This window comes from Rhinolophus sinicus, linkage group LG15, assembly GCF_036562045.2.
Source record: "Rhinolophus sinicus isolate RSC01 linkage group LG15, ASM3656204v1, whole genome shotgun sequence".
Lineage (NCBI taxonomy): Eukaryota > Metazoa > Chordata > Mammalia > Chiroptera > Rhinolophidae > Rhinolophus > Rhinolophus sinicus.
Window position 1 is genome coordinate 19,717,361 of NC_133764.1, and position 15,145 is coordinate 19,732,505.

The following is a 15,145-nucleotide window of genomic DNA, read 5'->3' on the forward strand; positions in this document are numbered from 1 at the left end:
GTCGTATGTCGCATGGCTGGATTCCTACCCAGGGCTGCCTGGTTGCAAAGTTCATGCTCTCAGCCCTCAGGTGTCTGTATAGGACGTCAAGGACTCTAACTCTGTAGACGTGTCAGGGAGTCTGTTTAAAGATCCTGTCTCCCTGTAGGAAGGCCATCCAGGAACAGTGATGAACCTTGGAACATTCACCCAGTGTTCACTTAACAGAATCTCCATTTTGTCCGCCCTCCTGGAAGTGGTTTACAAAAATCCACAGCTAGCCACTCATTACTGCTCCCTATCACCCGTGATTTCCAGAATCTAGCATTTATGCCAACTCAGAGTGATTTAAAGTTGGTGAGTCCCACTTAGGAAGTTTAGCAGTTACAGAACTGGAGCTGCCCTCTTAGACCCAAGTGGAAAGACTTGATTGAAGCCAGCAGTTTCCATTCCTGAGAAGACACAGGGTTAGGAAAGTGTAGTCCTAGTAACTGAATCTTATTTCCGAGAAGCCTGCAGGCTTTTCTGGCATCTGGTACAGTGATCCTCTGGTACAGGACAGGCATTCTGTCATGGTGAATAATGAATGAGAGTGAAAGGAAGTGACCTGGGTTATTGCGTGCTACAGGTGTAACTTTACTGGACAATGAATAAAACATTGTGATGGAAATTGCTCTTACACCCTGCCTGATGCCTCTTGTAAGATGCAAAAAGATGTATCCCCGCAGGTGATTTGATTTTCAACAAATTCTTTAATATAACAAGTATAATTTCCCCACAAACTTGTTGTGAATTAATTAAAATGTCAGGCCTGAGAATTGAGCTCATTAAATAAAAACGACTGCGTTGGTGAGAAGCTAAGTTGTATTATTATTATTATTATTATTACAAATATAATTACAGATAAACTGAAACCATTTTGATACATGACAAACATACATTCCCTCTGTGTGTATAGCACACAAATAATACATAAGTGCATTCCACACTGAACAAATTCTTTCCAAAACTTTAAAAGTTAATACATTTAGCGTATTAAGATTTGAATACAGTACATTTCTGGTCATGAGCTGTTTGAGTTTCTTCTCATGGTCAACAAGACATTCAATTCCATGTCACCGTTTTCCTTGTCTAAAGCAGTGATACAGTTTGTCACAGACTTTTAAAATAAGACTGTATTGTATACAACTATAATGTAGTGAGCCTACATTACAAAATATATATATAAAAGTACACATAAAGAATATGTAATTATCCCTTAACTATATCCATAAATGACTTAAAGTAGGTAATATATTTGCTTTCAAATGCCATTTACAACATGGACTCTTGAAAGACATGTTAATTTGAAAAAGAAAAATGTTTTCCAGACTCAAAATGTTGCTGTCCTAATGTTATTTATTTAAAAAATTAATTTCCAAGCAGGCCAACCAAGTACATTAGAAAAAGTCGATGCAAGGGTAGTGCCATAAAATTGCTTATTTCCCATAGTCATTCTGAATTTAATGCTATAAAAAATGCTACTTGGATTTTTTTTCCGACACTGCCTACAATCCAAGTTATTAAAGTTTAAAACCATATGAAAGCCTTTATGAAGATCCTAAATTGTATTTCTCATTAAAGGAAAAGAAATGGCTTACTGAATCATGTCCCTACACTTCTGTAGAAGAGAAGGCAGGCTGTTGTCAGTTATTTTGAAAATTAAAACTCAACACTTAATGTGAAGGTATATGAGGTTAGGAGAGGATTTTTATGGACTCGTGTGCCTCCAAGCATCCTGAGGGTGGTGAGAACATAAGACTTCTGATCTTCTAAACAAAATTCATTATCACATGGACTTATTAAAGAGCTATGCAGAACAAAGTACAATCATGTGTGTAGCTACAGTTGGTTTCCATGGGAGTTATAAATGGTTCTAGCTGCAGGCACTTTCAGCTGATTTCGGAGTAAAACATGAGGCTTGTAGAAAGTGCAAAAAACTGAAATCATGGGGCAGCCGGATGGCTTGGTTGGTTAGAGTGCGAGCTCTCAACAACAAGGTTGCTGGTTCAATTCCCCGCATGGGATGGTGGGCTGTGCCCCCTGCAACTAAAGATTGAAAACGGTGACTGGACTTGGAGCTGAGCTGCGCCCTCCACAACTAGATTGAAGGACAATGACTTGGAGCTGATGGGCCCCGGAGAAACACACTGTCCCCCAATATTCCCCAATAAAATTTATAGAAACAAAATAAAACAAAAACACACCTAAAATCAATGAGTAACTGCTATGAAGAATCTGTTAGTGTTCTTTATGTTACAGCTTGTAAAATGTATGTACTTTGTTTCATTTTTAACATTCTGTTTACAAACTCCAGCATTTTTATATAAAAGAAAAAAATACAGGCTCTGTGAACTAAAAATACTACCTGTGAACAAATGAATGACAAGAAGTGATGTGGGCCACTTCTCCAGTAGCTCTCCATCAGAGATGATGTTTTATCTTGAAGCAAGGGCATCTGTGTTTTAAAGCTCATTTCATTTGTTACACACTCATGATTTATCTGCATATTGACTTAAAAGCTGGCTTCATCATCCACGCCATTATCAACCAGACCAAAAAAAGTCTATCGAGCACCCACAGGATGCACAGATCTGTCTTTGAAACGGTGTCACGATGCTAATGTGTCCTAAGACGAGGAGTACACTTGTTTAAAGAAGCTATAATACATTTAGAAAGAAGTATTACGATTTTTCTGAGAAGAAAGATGGCTAAATACTACAGCAGACTCCTGAGAGAAGCCACTAAATCACCTCTGAAGTTTTTCAAGCAACAACTCCCTGAAGTCTAGAATTTATGGGACCAGCAATGTACTAAAATTCCACAACTCTAACATACAACTATCTAGGACTCAGAGAAGATGTTCCTCAGATTTTCATGTCTAAGTCAAATTTTAAGAGTACCAAATGAAAAAATCTGGAACGCATTTCAAATAATCGTAAACAGCAATCCTATGACAATTATAACTACTGCAATTTCAAACACCAATGCTGGAACACACAACTTCACAATAGTTATCTCAAAATCCATGATCAAAAACCTTGCGCAAGAGCTTCTTTCATAAATTCTTCAAGGACGGCTACCACATTTTTGGCTTCGGGCATTTCTTCATGTTCCACTTTAACAATCTTCAAAAGGGTATCTCCACTACCACAGTTCTTTAGGAACATGTAACATTTAAACAAAGCATAATGATTCATTTCTGCTTGTCGAATAAATCTCTTCAAATTATTTGTATCTTGTATTGCCTAGAAAAAGATTACCCAGTTAAATATGTGTTTAGTGAGACAATAAAACCTGAAAAATATGTCCTATCCAGCTGAAAACAATATATGTTGCTAAGATGTTTGCTTTTTATTTTAAATATTTGTCACTTTTATTGCTAATATACTTCACTCTTGGCAGAACAAAATCTCATATAAAGTAAAAATACTTTAAAAAATCTCCTAAATAAGGCGACAACACTTCATTTTGAACCCACAGACACTGAGCCACTTTTTTTGTGCTTTCCAATTAAGATATGTCACAAATTATAAGATTGATGTCCCTGAGATATAAGCAAGCATTCAACCCAATTAACTGGAAATGCAATAATATGTATGCAGAAGCCACTGAAAAACATAAAGTAAATGCCTTCTAAGGGTTCTAATTTTGAGAATGTCCTATTTAATAGACATCACAGCTGTAAAATAGATGTGTTAGTCTGTCACTAGTACTAATTAAAATTCAGAGTAAAATTACATGTGGCACTGGCACACAGACGGTTAATTACCTTTAGTTTAAAGTTCTCCAGTACTTGTCGAAAAAGAAAAGGGTTACCTCCTTCAGCACCATTCAAAAACGCCTGCATCCAATCCTCACAAAACCGGTTGCTTCCTGCAAAATATTTTAGAAAAATTAAATGAATAAAAATAAAATCCTACAAAGCACAAACATTCTTTTTCTATTTATTTATTTATTTAAAATTGAAGTATAATTGACATATAGCATTATATTAATTTCAGGTGTAAAACATAGTGATTTGCTATTTGTATACATTGTGATATTCTTTCTTTATAAAAACACTTACAATGAATTATTTATGACTTCTATAACAGTCTAAGAAAATAGTGTGCTCACCACCTGGCTAAGAAATACCAAAGTATTTGAGACCCCCATGTGCCGCTTCCCAATTGCATCCCCTTTCTTTCCCATTAGAAAGGATTATCATTCCCATGTATTTTTTAAAATTCTTGCTACATACTTGTTTTTTTAAATCTCTAAGCCTTATATAGTATTATTTTGCACGTTAAAACTTTATGTATTTTTCTTTAATGGCTGTTTCAGTAGTATGTTTGTGAGCTATACAGACACATGTAGCTCATTTGTTCATTTTCGTTGCTATATAGTATTTCATTGCCTGAACATAGCAGCATATCAATTTTCCTATTGATAGGCATTTAAGTTGCTTCCAATTCTTTGCTGTTTCAAACAATGCCTTTATGAATATTTTTTATTTGTCTCCTTGTATACATATACAAGAGTTTCTCTATATACTTAGGAGTGGAATTGTTAGGCATGATGTGATTTCCATGTTTCTAGAACTGCTATTGTTTTTGGTGAGTTTGGGATAAACATGTAAAACTGCACAAAGCAAGAAGGGTTAAGTTTGTACCATTTGTTCTCAGTGCAAAAACAGAGACTGCCAAGAGCCCCAGGACCCTCCCCAGAGGTTGTGGCTCACCTGCATTGTAGAACTGAGGCTGGGAGCTACTGCAGTCGATGACCACAGACTTACGCTGCTCCTCCGTCATGGCCATGCACAAGGATGTCATGGTGCCCTCGTGAAGAAGGCCTTGAAGACTAGCCACACTCAGAAACCTGCCACACACACAGTCCTTTTACACCAACAGTATCGAGGGATGGGAGGGAGAAAGCATTCTGCACTGGGGAGATTTTAAAAACATAAATTTCAGGTTTGCTGCAGGAAAATTCCTCTGCGAAACTGTTCTTTACCTGTTAATGTCTCTCTTTGTTTTTTCATCTGATTCTTTAACCTCAACAGGAGTATAACTCAGAGCCTACGAGAGAAAAATAAAGCCTGTTGATACACGTATTCCAGTTTTCCTTATTGAGCAGCTACACGTGATTCAACGTCACCTTCCTCCAAACCACAAGCCTGGTGGGTACCGCCCAGGAGCTAGCTCTCCAGAGAGTCTTGTTCAGCTGCTGCTCACGAGCAGTCAGAAACTTGGTTTTTCCCACCTGGTCTCATGGGGCCATCCAGTCTCAGCTGCACCTACCCACCACACATTGAAACGCAAAACCTGGCCGTTTACTCAAGCCTTCCCCAGTGTCTGGATATTTGAGTGAACTTTTCATTATTTACCTGGCCATTTTTATATAGTTAAAATCACTTTGGATTTTTGTTTTCCTTCTCAAATTATTTTGGAAATTACACCTCTCCCAAATCATTTCAAAAAGTAATTATTTAAAAATGTTTTATCCTATTAGGAAGACTTATTATTTGCAGTTCTACCTTAGTAATATAACTTTCTAGATCTGAGTAAATAGAGGGTGGTCTATCCTGATTGCAAGCATAGCTTGAATGAATATTCGGGGGTGGAGGGGAGGAAAGTCATGTTAAAGAAAATGAATATGTCTTTATAAAGAATCCAAACTCTGCCAAAGTGATTCTCGATTAAGGAAATGCTTTGTGGGCAAGACTTACGGCATGTAGCAGAAAGGTAAGCTTCTCCTGAAAGAGAAGAACTACCCGCTGGATTGGGCATACAACATCCTCAAACCAACTGCTCAGGTAAGACTTTATGTGGTTTTCCAGGCCTCTTTCCTAGATCAAGAAAGAACGTCACTTGCTTTAATATAAGCCTTAACCTTAGCAGGCTTAACACTTTCTCACGATACTCTTGACAGTGAAAAGAACTGGGGCCAGACACCTCCATTTTTTAAGCTAACACCACCAACTCAAAAAAACGAATTGTGATATCACTTCCCTGGGCTTGATGGGCAGCGCGGGGATTAATTTTACACTGAATTTCTTAAAAACACACTGAGGATTCATTATATAGAATGAAGAGACTGAATTAACAAGGTTCTATGCTACTTCACTGGGAGGAGTTGTGCATTTACAAGTCCATCTCCCCACAGTATACTGTATACTCACTGCAGATATTCTCTTAATAATCTTTGTCTCTCCAGCACCTGGGACAGTGTCGGAAACATCTATGTATAAGCTTATAAAATGCCTACTGAATGATTGAAGGAATGTAGACAACTCATTCACTCTCAGAATGTGACCAGGGAAAGATACTGGTTAACGCATCAAAGCACTCAAGCCCATTCGTCAGACATGCTGCCATGAGCACCTCTGGCTTTCGAGGCTGTGCTGCTCTCTGGGGACGAGTAGAACAGCTCCAGGATGGGAGAGCAGCTCTCCCTACACTCAACTCCCTGGCTCACTCCTATGCCACCCTTTCCTCTCCTGCAGTGCATAAGTGCATGATAAGTAAAAGGAATTATTATCACATGTAATGGGTAGTAAATTTGTAAGAGCTATGACTTTAACAACTGCTACAAGCTGAATGCATCGTTTTTAAAAGAGATGGACAAATGAATAGCTATGGATGTATCTAATTCATAAAAGATCAATTAATGAAAAATGGCAAATGTTTCTAAAAATCTTTGATGTTGAGTTCAAGGACGGTCATACCATTGCATAGCATTTCTTTGGTGCCAGAGGCTTCATGGACCATTAGTTCTGACTAATAAATCTTATGTGCCTAGAAATCAGGAAAAGGGCACCCTCTTCCTCACTTGGCATGCCACCATACACTTGAATTTAATGGACTGAATTTTTCATGGATACGAAACATCAGAAGCAGTCTTGTGAAACTTGTAGCACTTATAGGACTATGTTCCCTGCTTCCCTTAACAAGTACCTTTCAACTAGCCCACAAAGGAGCACGTTTTTAGAATTTAGGTGTCTTTGTGTCCACCTGTATGATTTGACAAGTATGGCAGTTACAGTATATTAATCATCTCAGTCTTTAAAAACTATTGAATGAATCATCTTACCTCACAGTTCATGTTATTTTTCAGCCCTTGAATGTACTTGTCCAATTCAAGCCTGAAAGTATGTTCTTAAGGAAGTCATAAAGGATGCATCAAGATAGTATCTTATCTCTCACTAGAAATATAAAATCTTGCAAATAATGCAAACTAAATTAAAATAAGCCAAGACAAACTGGTTGTATGAAGGTATGTAATTCAAGTAAATGCAGAAGGGGTAGGAAAGCTTTGTGAAGGTTGGTAGTAATATTCCTCCACTTGCCTTCTGGAAATTTCCTTCCTGATATCCTCAAAGACCAAAGAAAGGATATAGCTCAAGTCCTTTTTCAGACCCTCCTAAGAAACAGACCACATATTCTGAAGGATTCTGTTCAGAGTCCATTGTTGCCATTTCAGGAAGCAGTTTTTCTTGTTGGAAAAGGCAGTAATAACAACCGACCCGGTAACCTGGAATTCTAGAAAAGAAAGAAAAAGGTACATTGTATTATTTTGGTAAATCATGCACATAATTTTGTGGGCCGCTCCAAACCCTGGTCATCTTGATCTGGCAATACTGTTATATTGCCAACTAGGCCAGAACTTTCCAGACTTCTCTTTGGTTTACTTGTAACACCAGAGGAAAATGAACATATACCATGACGGGCTTTAGCTACAGCAATACCTAACAAACATCGAATTTCTTTGAATTTGGCTATGTGAAAAATTCATGCAAATTTCACTCGTGTTCAAAGTACACCCATGTTAAATAAATACAAGCATGTTCTCTCCCTCCCCCAAACTTTACAGGTCATTGAAGCTCTAGGCAGATGTGACATGTTTATCTTGTGGCCTCATCTTTGACCTGTGGCATCATATTCCTTAGTGGACTTGATGCCAACATCATGATCTGAAGTGAACAACAATCAAGGGGTGTAATGGAAAGACAGCTGGAACTCAACTGAGGATGCCTATATTTAAGCCTGAACTCCATCGATGTGACCAGCCTCGTGACCTGAACTCTGAGTTTATTTCCTCATGTGAAAATGTAAGTAAGAGTATCTGCTCTATCGCCCCTTTTGTAGGGAGAAGGGCATCAAAGTTCATGAAAGCACTTGACAAACTATAAAGTATCCAATTTTAGTTTTGGTAATTAATTAACTCTTTTCTTCCAAGTACAAGACTAAGTACACGTAGGAGGCAGAGTCTTGGCCATTCAATTCATTCCACTCCACAAACATTTATGTGGACGGCCCAGTGCTCGGGCAGGCAGAGAACAGAAAACAGAATCTTGCAGGTCTGGTGGGAGCTGATCTTTTGGAGTTTCTCATCACTTCTCATATTTAGGTCAGAAATAAAAACTTAGGACACAGCACATTTTATACTTACCTCAGCTCCACAGATGCAACATTACCCAGCCCTTCAAAGACTGCTCCCTTAGAAAGACGCTTAGCAATGAAACTGCGCAGCTCTGGCTCCACTTCAGATGGTAGATTAGTATCCGCCAAGGAGAGGCTTGACAAGTGAAAGACACACACTTCTTACCAGTGGCCTACTGCATTCACAACCCATAAATCAGATTATTACTAAAAGCCAGAGTCCCTTTAAGGACTTGAAAAACTTTCTGTCTGACTCCTGTTGGTGAGGCTTCTAGGAATGTATGTCACCAAGTATGAGCAAACTCATCAAACAGTTTAAAATTATACTCTTTCCAGCTCATTCTCTCTACTATTATGACTCTATTGGAATCCCCCAATCCACTGACCTTACCTTTTTTTCATAGTCCCTTAAGTTTCTCATCTCACTTCCCTTCTCATTACCTAGCTTAAATTCCATGGCCGGACGTTATAATCACACCCGACACAAATTCTCCTTTAACCCCTTTGTTGCTTTCACCTCACTGTACTTGCTTAGCAAAACTTCAGGCCTGATTAGTCCAGCTCTCTACCTGTTCTGCACCTGCATCTAAGCAGTTGAATCTGGTTGGACAAAAACTACATCCAGGGTTGGCCAGTTAGCTCAGTTGGTTAGAGTGTGGTGCTAATAACACCAAGGTTGCTGGTTTGATCCCCACATGGGCCACGGTGAGCTGCACCCTCCTTAAAAATAAAACAAAACAAAACAAAACTACATCCACAATGTCTAATGTCATTTTAAATTAATGGTCACTAGCCTCAAGTGGGCCCTTACTGCTGACCAGATATCATTCCACTTCCTGGTTCACTCCCTCTTTTACTCTCCTAGGTCACTATTTCATGCCTCCACTTCTTTCCTCAATCCTCCAACTACCTACTATCCATGAATAAACACACTATCTTAGCAATTGTTTATGAGCTAAAAATAAAGATTTTAGTTTGGTTTAGATTATAACAAAGTCTCTAATTTGAATATGCAGGAAGAAAAAGTCTTCCACCACAAAACTTCCCAGTAGAGAATATTAACCTAATACTTCACAAGGTCTTTTGTTTTATATTAGGGAAAATTTCAAACATATAAAAAGTAGAGAGAATAGTATAATGAATGCACATGAACCCACTACCCAGTTGTGACAATCACCAGCTTATGGCGAATCTTGTTTCATCTGTACCCTCATGCCGTCTGCACCCTCCCACCTTCCAGATTTATTTTGAAGCAAGTCCTGGGCATCATATCATTTCATCCATAAATTTCTCAGTAGGTATCACTACTTTTCATCAAGTGTTAAAGTTCACTCATTCATTCATTTACTAAATATGTATTAAATGTCTACCCTGTGCCAGATACCACTCAAGGTACTAGGTAGGAGACATCAATGAACAAGAGACAACAATCTCTGCTGTCCTGGAGTCTACAGGCTAGTGTGCAGCAGAGGAGCTAGAAAAGGGCATTGTAATGGGGGAAAAAAGAAAGATTTTAAATTTTTTGGTACCCATATGATATTGAATATTTACTGGAGTTCCACTCAAGAAACTCAGAATGTCTTTGGCTAATCACTAGGGGCACTATCAGTATTTGGATTTGCCCCAGACTTCAATGAATGAACTAATGAGGAAATCAAGATGAGGTTCGTTCGAGATACTGTGTTTCCCCGAAAATAAGACCTAACGGGACAATCAGCTCTAAAGCGTCTTTTGGAGCAAAAATTAATATAAGACCCTGTCTTATATAAGAACCGGTTCTTATATAAGATCGGGTCTTATATAATATAGTATAAGACCGGGTCTTATATTAATTTTTGCTCCAAAAGACGCATTAGAGCTGATTGTCCCATTAGGTCTTATTTTCGGGGAAACACGGTAGGTGGGCTTGATGATTTGACCCAGGGAAAGCTGAGTGGAAATGGGTACGCATTGACATCTATAGGCCAGAAATGCACGGTAGACAAAAGCACAAGCATGGGTCATGGTCAAGCTGTTTTTACCTGAAATCATCACCAGATGGAGTTTCTGCATTTGAGCCACTTGGGCTTCCATCATCACCACTGTCCCCTCGCTGCAGGGCGAATCTGCACGCCACAAAAAGCAATAAAGCTATCAATGATGGGCTCTAATGCAAACGGAGTATATGGGGCCCCACCCGACAACAGGGTAGGGGCAAACAATCAACTAAAAATGCTGCCAGGCAGAAGTGCATGGATCCATTGCCTATCCTCATGACAAGGAAAACCCATAAAACAGTGCTTGATAAAAGCCCCTTCTCCAGGCCACCCAAGAGGTGGAGGAAAAGGAAATGAAATATTCAGAAAAGCCAAGGAAATTTCCTTAAAAACAAAACAAAACACAGACTTTAAAGGGCCAAGAGAGCCCCAGGGGAGTCTGCTGGACGGAGGAAATAGAGGCAGCAAGGATAGAGGATAACCAGAGGATAGGGTGGGGATGAGGATGTGGCGGGTAAATGGAAGAAAGTTGGGAGATAATGACAGGAAAGACAGGAGATGGAAATCGACATCATTGAGCATGCGAGGCACTACGCTTAAAAAAAAAAAAATAAGCACACGGACGACAAGAAGGGGCTGAGAAAATGACAGGGGTAGAACGCAGAGCCTTGGAAAGCCCAGGCACAAGAGTCCCGGATGGGGGCCCAGAAGAACGGCGTGAGGCAGGGAGGGCCCTTAGGGCCAAACCCTCCTCCTCCGGGAAGTAGACGGCGTTTGAGAGCTGCCAGGCCGCCGGGCCAGGGATGCGATGCGGGACCGGGTCGGGGCCACAGGGACGGCCGGGCGCTGCACCTGCTTCCGCGGTAGCTGTAGAGACAGTAGTGGCTGCTGGGCGGCGGCTCGAATCTCCGCTCCTCGGCAGAGCCACCCTCTTCGCTGCTCTCTAGCTCCTTTTCATCTCCGTCCAGAGATTCCTGCAAGGAAGGGAGCATCGTGGCGGCCTCCAAGCGGCCCTGTGTCCCCGCCAAAGCGTTCCCCCGCCGCCGTACAGTCCTTGCTGGCCAGGCTCGTCCGGCTCCCGGCCCTCGCACACCTGCGTTCCGCTGGTTTCCCCCGGTTCTCAGGCCAGGAAGTTGGCCAGGAAGGGCTTTTCTCCCCGTAGGAGCCAGCGGGCATACTAAATTACCTTTGCGGGAAAACGTTTACCACTCCTCTTTTAACTCCTTTTACTCCTCTGTCTATCGTTTAAGACGCCTAAGACGCTTAGTTTGTGATCAAGATGGTATAACTAGCTAAGCACACGGAAAAGAATAAAGCTGCCCTCCTACCTCCTTTCAGGCGCGCAAACACACGCATACACACCAGTTTGATCACAGATTACAGAATTAAAACTGACGCCCCCTCCTTTAAAAAAAAGAGGTAAAAATATGGGAGAATTTTAAAAATTATTGAAGACGTCCTTTATAAACATATCAAAACATTTAGAAGTCATATGGGAAAAGATTAATCAGATTATGTAAGCACTAAACATTCCTGTGTGGCCCAAGTCAAAAACACAAATGACAAACTGGAAAAAATATTTTCAACATACATAATACATGTACGGTGCTGTTTGTCAATAAACAAACAAACAAAAAGACAATAGGCAGTTCACAGAAGAAATAAAAACGAAGAATACATAAATACGTATACTGCTCAACTTCAAATAAAATTTATGGTACATTGTACAATTTTTTTGCCTAGCAGATCAGTAGACATTTAAAAGTTTGATAATACCCTGTGTTGAGGTGTGTGAGGAAGTAGTCATTTTCTTAAACAGTTGGTAGGAATAAAATTAAGGCACATGCTTTGGAAAGAAATTTGAGAATATCTATGAGTATTTTAAATGCACATGACCTTTCACTATCAATGCAACACCAGGACATCATCATATAGATACACTCACGTAAGTGCAAAAATACATGAGTCCAAAGATATTCATTAAAGCATGGTTTGTAACGATGAAAATCTGAGTGTTGGTCAATAGGGGACTGATTACATAACTTATGGTACATGCGGTCATAGGCAGAATAATGTCCCTGAAAGATTTCATTGTCCTAATGTTTGAAACCTGAGAATGTGCTGCCGTTGCTAGTTGCAGGGGGCTCAGCCCACCATCCCTTGTGGGAGTCCAACCGGCAACCAACTGAGCCATCTGGGAGGCAGCTCAGCACAAGGTGCCGTGTTCAATCTTAGTTGCAGGAGGCGTTGCCCACCATCCCTTGTTGAACTGGCAACCTTGTGGTTCAGAGCCCACTAGCCCATGTGGGACTCGAACCGACAGCCTTCGGAGTAAGGAGCTTGGATCTCCAACTGCCTGCACCACCGGGCCAGCCCGACAGTTTTTTAATTTGCCCTTCTCTCTGCTTGGAATGCCCCATATATTTGCATGTCTTCTTCCTTCACATCATTCAGGTCTCTGCACACATGTCACCTCCTCAGATAGACCTTCTCAGACTATCATATACAAAACATATCCCCCACACACCTCCACTGCTGTCCCATCAGTCTATATCCTCTCTTTGTCACACTTACCACACCTGACACTATGTATTTTTTTATTGTCTGTCTCCCTCACTGGAATGTCGGCTTGTTCATTGCTATATCCTCTATCAGAGCACATGGCTTACGGTGTTCAAAAGCTGTTTGCTGGATTAAGACTTTGTAACTCCTTGGGATCTTTTCCTTGCATATTTCACCTTACACCATATCAAAGACATTAAAGATACCCCTACATGCCATGTTAACTTTACATAGAATAATAACAGCTAATACTTACTGAGTATTTATTGTGTGTGAGGGTTCTTTTAAGTGCTTTACAAATACTCATTTAATTCTCACAACCCCATGGGTTAGATATTATTATCATCCCACTTTACAGATGAGTAAGCCAAGGCCAGTTACTTTTATCTATGGTAAAATAGGTAATAAATGGCAACAGGGCATTCAAACCCAAACACTCTGGCTCTCGAATTCTTAATACCACAAAATTGATTTGAGGATGACTTGTTGACCTAAAATTATGTTTTGTAGCCATTTAATTGAACAGTTAATTTCAGGTTGTTTTGTTTTTACTTATTTAGATCTTATTTAATTTCTTACAATAGTTTGGTGTTCAAAGTCTTGAACTTCTTTTGTTAAATTTATTCTCGTTTATTTTTTGATACTATTGTAAATGGAATTGCTTTCTTCATTTTCAGATTATTGATAATGTATAAAAGTACAATTGATTTTTGTATATTGATCTTGTATTGTAAATCTTGTTGAACACTTATTAGCTCCAGGTTTTGTTTTTCGTTTTTTTATGGATCCCTTAGGATTTTCCAAATACAAGTGGATTAGTTTGCTAGGGCTGCCATAACAAAGTACCACAGATTGAGTGCTTTAAACAATAAAATTTATTACCTCACAATTCTAGAGGCTAGAAGTAAAAAAGTCAAGGTATCAATCGCAGGGTTGGTTCCTTCTGAGGGCTGTGGGGGAAGAATCTATTGTAGGTCTCTCTCCCTGAGTCATAGTGGTTTTCTTCCTATGTCTCTTTACATTGTCTTCCTTCTATGTATATCTCTGTGTCCGAATTTCCTGTCTAATAGAAATACCAGTCATTTTGGAACAGGGCCCACCCTAATGACCTCACCTTAGCTTGATTACCTCTGCAAAGACTATCTCCAAATAAGTTCATATTCTGATGTACTGGGGATTAGTACCTCAATTTAGTACTTTTTCTTTGTGTGTGGGGCAGACCCAGTAATCCAATTCTACCCATGACAAGATCATGCCATCTGTGAATAGATGGCTTTACTTCTTCCTTTCCAATCTGGATTCCTTTTCATCTCCTTATCTTGCCTAACCACCCTGGCTAGACCACCAGTATAATGTTGAATAGAGTGACAAGAGGGGGCCGGCCCAGTGGCTCAGGCGGTTAGAGCTCCGTGCTCCTAACTCCGAAGGCTGCCGGTTTGATTCCCACATGGGCCAGTGGGCTCTCAACCACAAGGCTGCCGGTTCAGTTTCTCGACTCCAGCAAGGGATGGTGGGCTGCGCCCCCTGCCACTAGCAACGGCAACTGGACCTGGAGCTGAGCTGTGCCCTCCACAACTAAGACTGAAAGGACAACTTGAAGCTGAACCACACCCTCCACAACTAAGATTGAAAGGACAACAACTTGACTTGGAAAAAAAAAAGTCCTGGAAGTACACACTGTTCCCCAATAAAGTCCTGTTCCCCTCAAAAAAAAAAAAAAAGTTATGAGAGTAGACAACACCTTCTTTTTGCATTTGTTTGGTAGAGCGCTGGGCACTATCTAAAATTATCTTTCTGGCTTGCTTGTTTATTTAGAAAGAATGAATAAATGACCTCCTGCTACTATTACCCTACTTCAGACCAGTTTCTTCTCTCACCCCGATTACTGTCACATTCTCTATGACTGGCCTCTTAGCCTCCACCAGTCCACTGTTCAGTGTGGCCAAACAGCTTTTTCTAAAACTCAAATCGAATTCAGCTCCATAGTTACTAATTCCGTTACCTTGAGTAAATTACTTCAACTCTCTTAAGGCTCTTTCTCATTTATATTAACTAGGTGTTAATAATGGCACCTATATCACAGGCTTATAATGTAAAACTTACCACAATGCCTGGCACTCAGTAAGTACTCCACGGATGTCTATTATTGTTTCCTTTTAATAGTAA

At 40.0% G+C, this 15,145-nt stretch overlaps 1 protein-coding gene across 1 annotated transcript; it reads right to left on the reverse strand.

Moving 5' to 3' along the window:
- Positions 1-825: 825 nt before the first annotated feature.
- Positions 826-11,653, reverse strand: LG15H17orf75 (linkage group 15 C17orf75 homolog). Its single transcript, XM_019750732.2, has 10 exons — positions 11,270-11,653; positions 10,463-10,546; positions 8,452-8,577; positions 7,398-7,541; positions 7,093-7,150; positions 5,729-5,848; positions 5,014-5,078; positions 4,742-4,878; positions 3,791-3,894; positions 826-3,266 (listed from the first exon to the last, which is right to left on the reverse strand). The coding sequence occupies exons 1-10, from the start codon at positions 11,407-11,409 to the stop codon at positions 3,051-3,053; spliced, it is 1,194 nt and encodes a 397-aa protein (XP_019606291.2). The 5' UTR covers positions 11,410-11,653; the 3' UTR covers positions 826-3,050.
- Between the last annotated feature and the right edge of the window lie 3,492 nt (positions 11,654-15,145).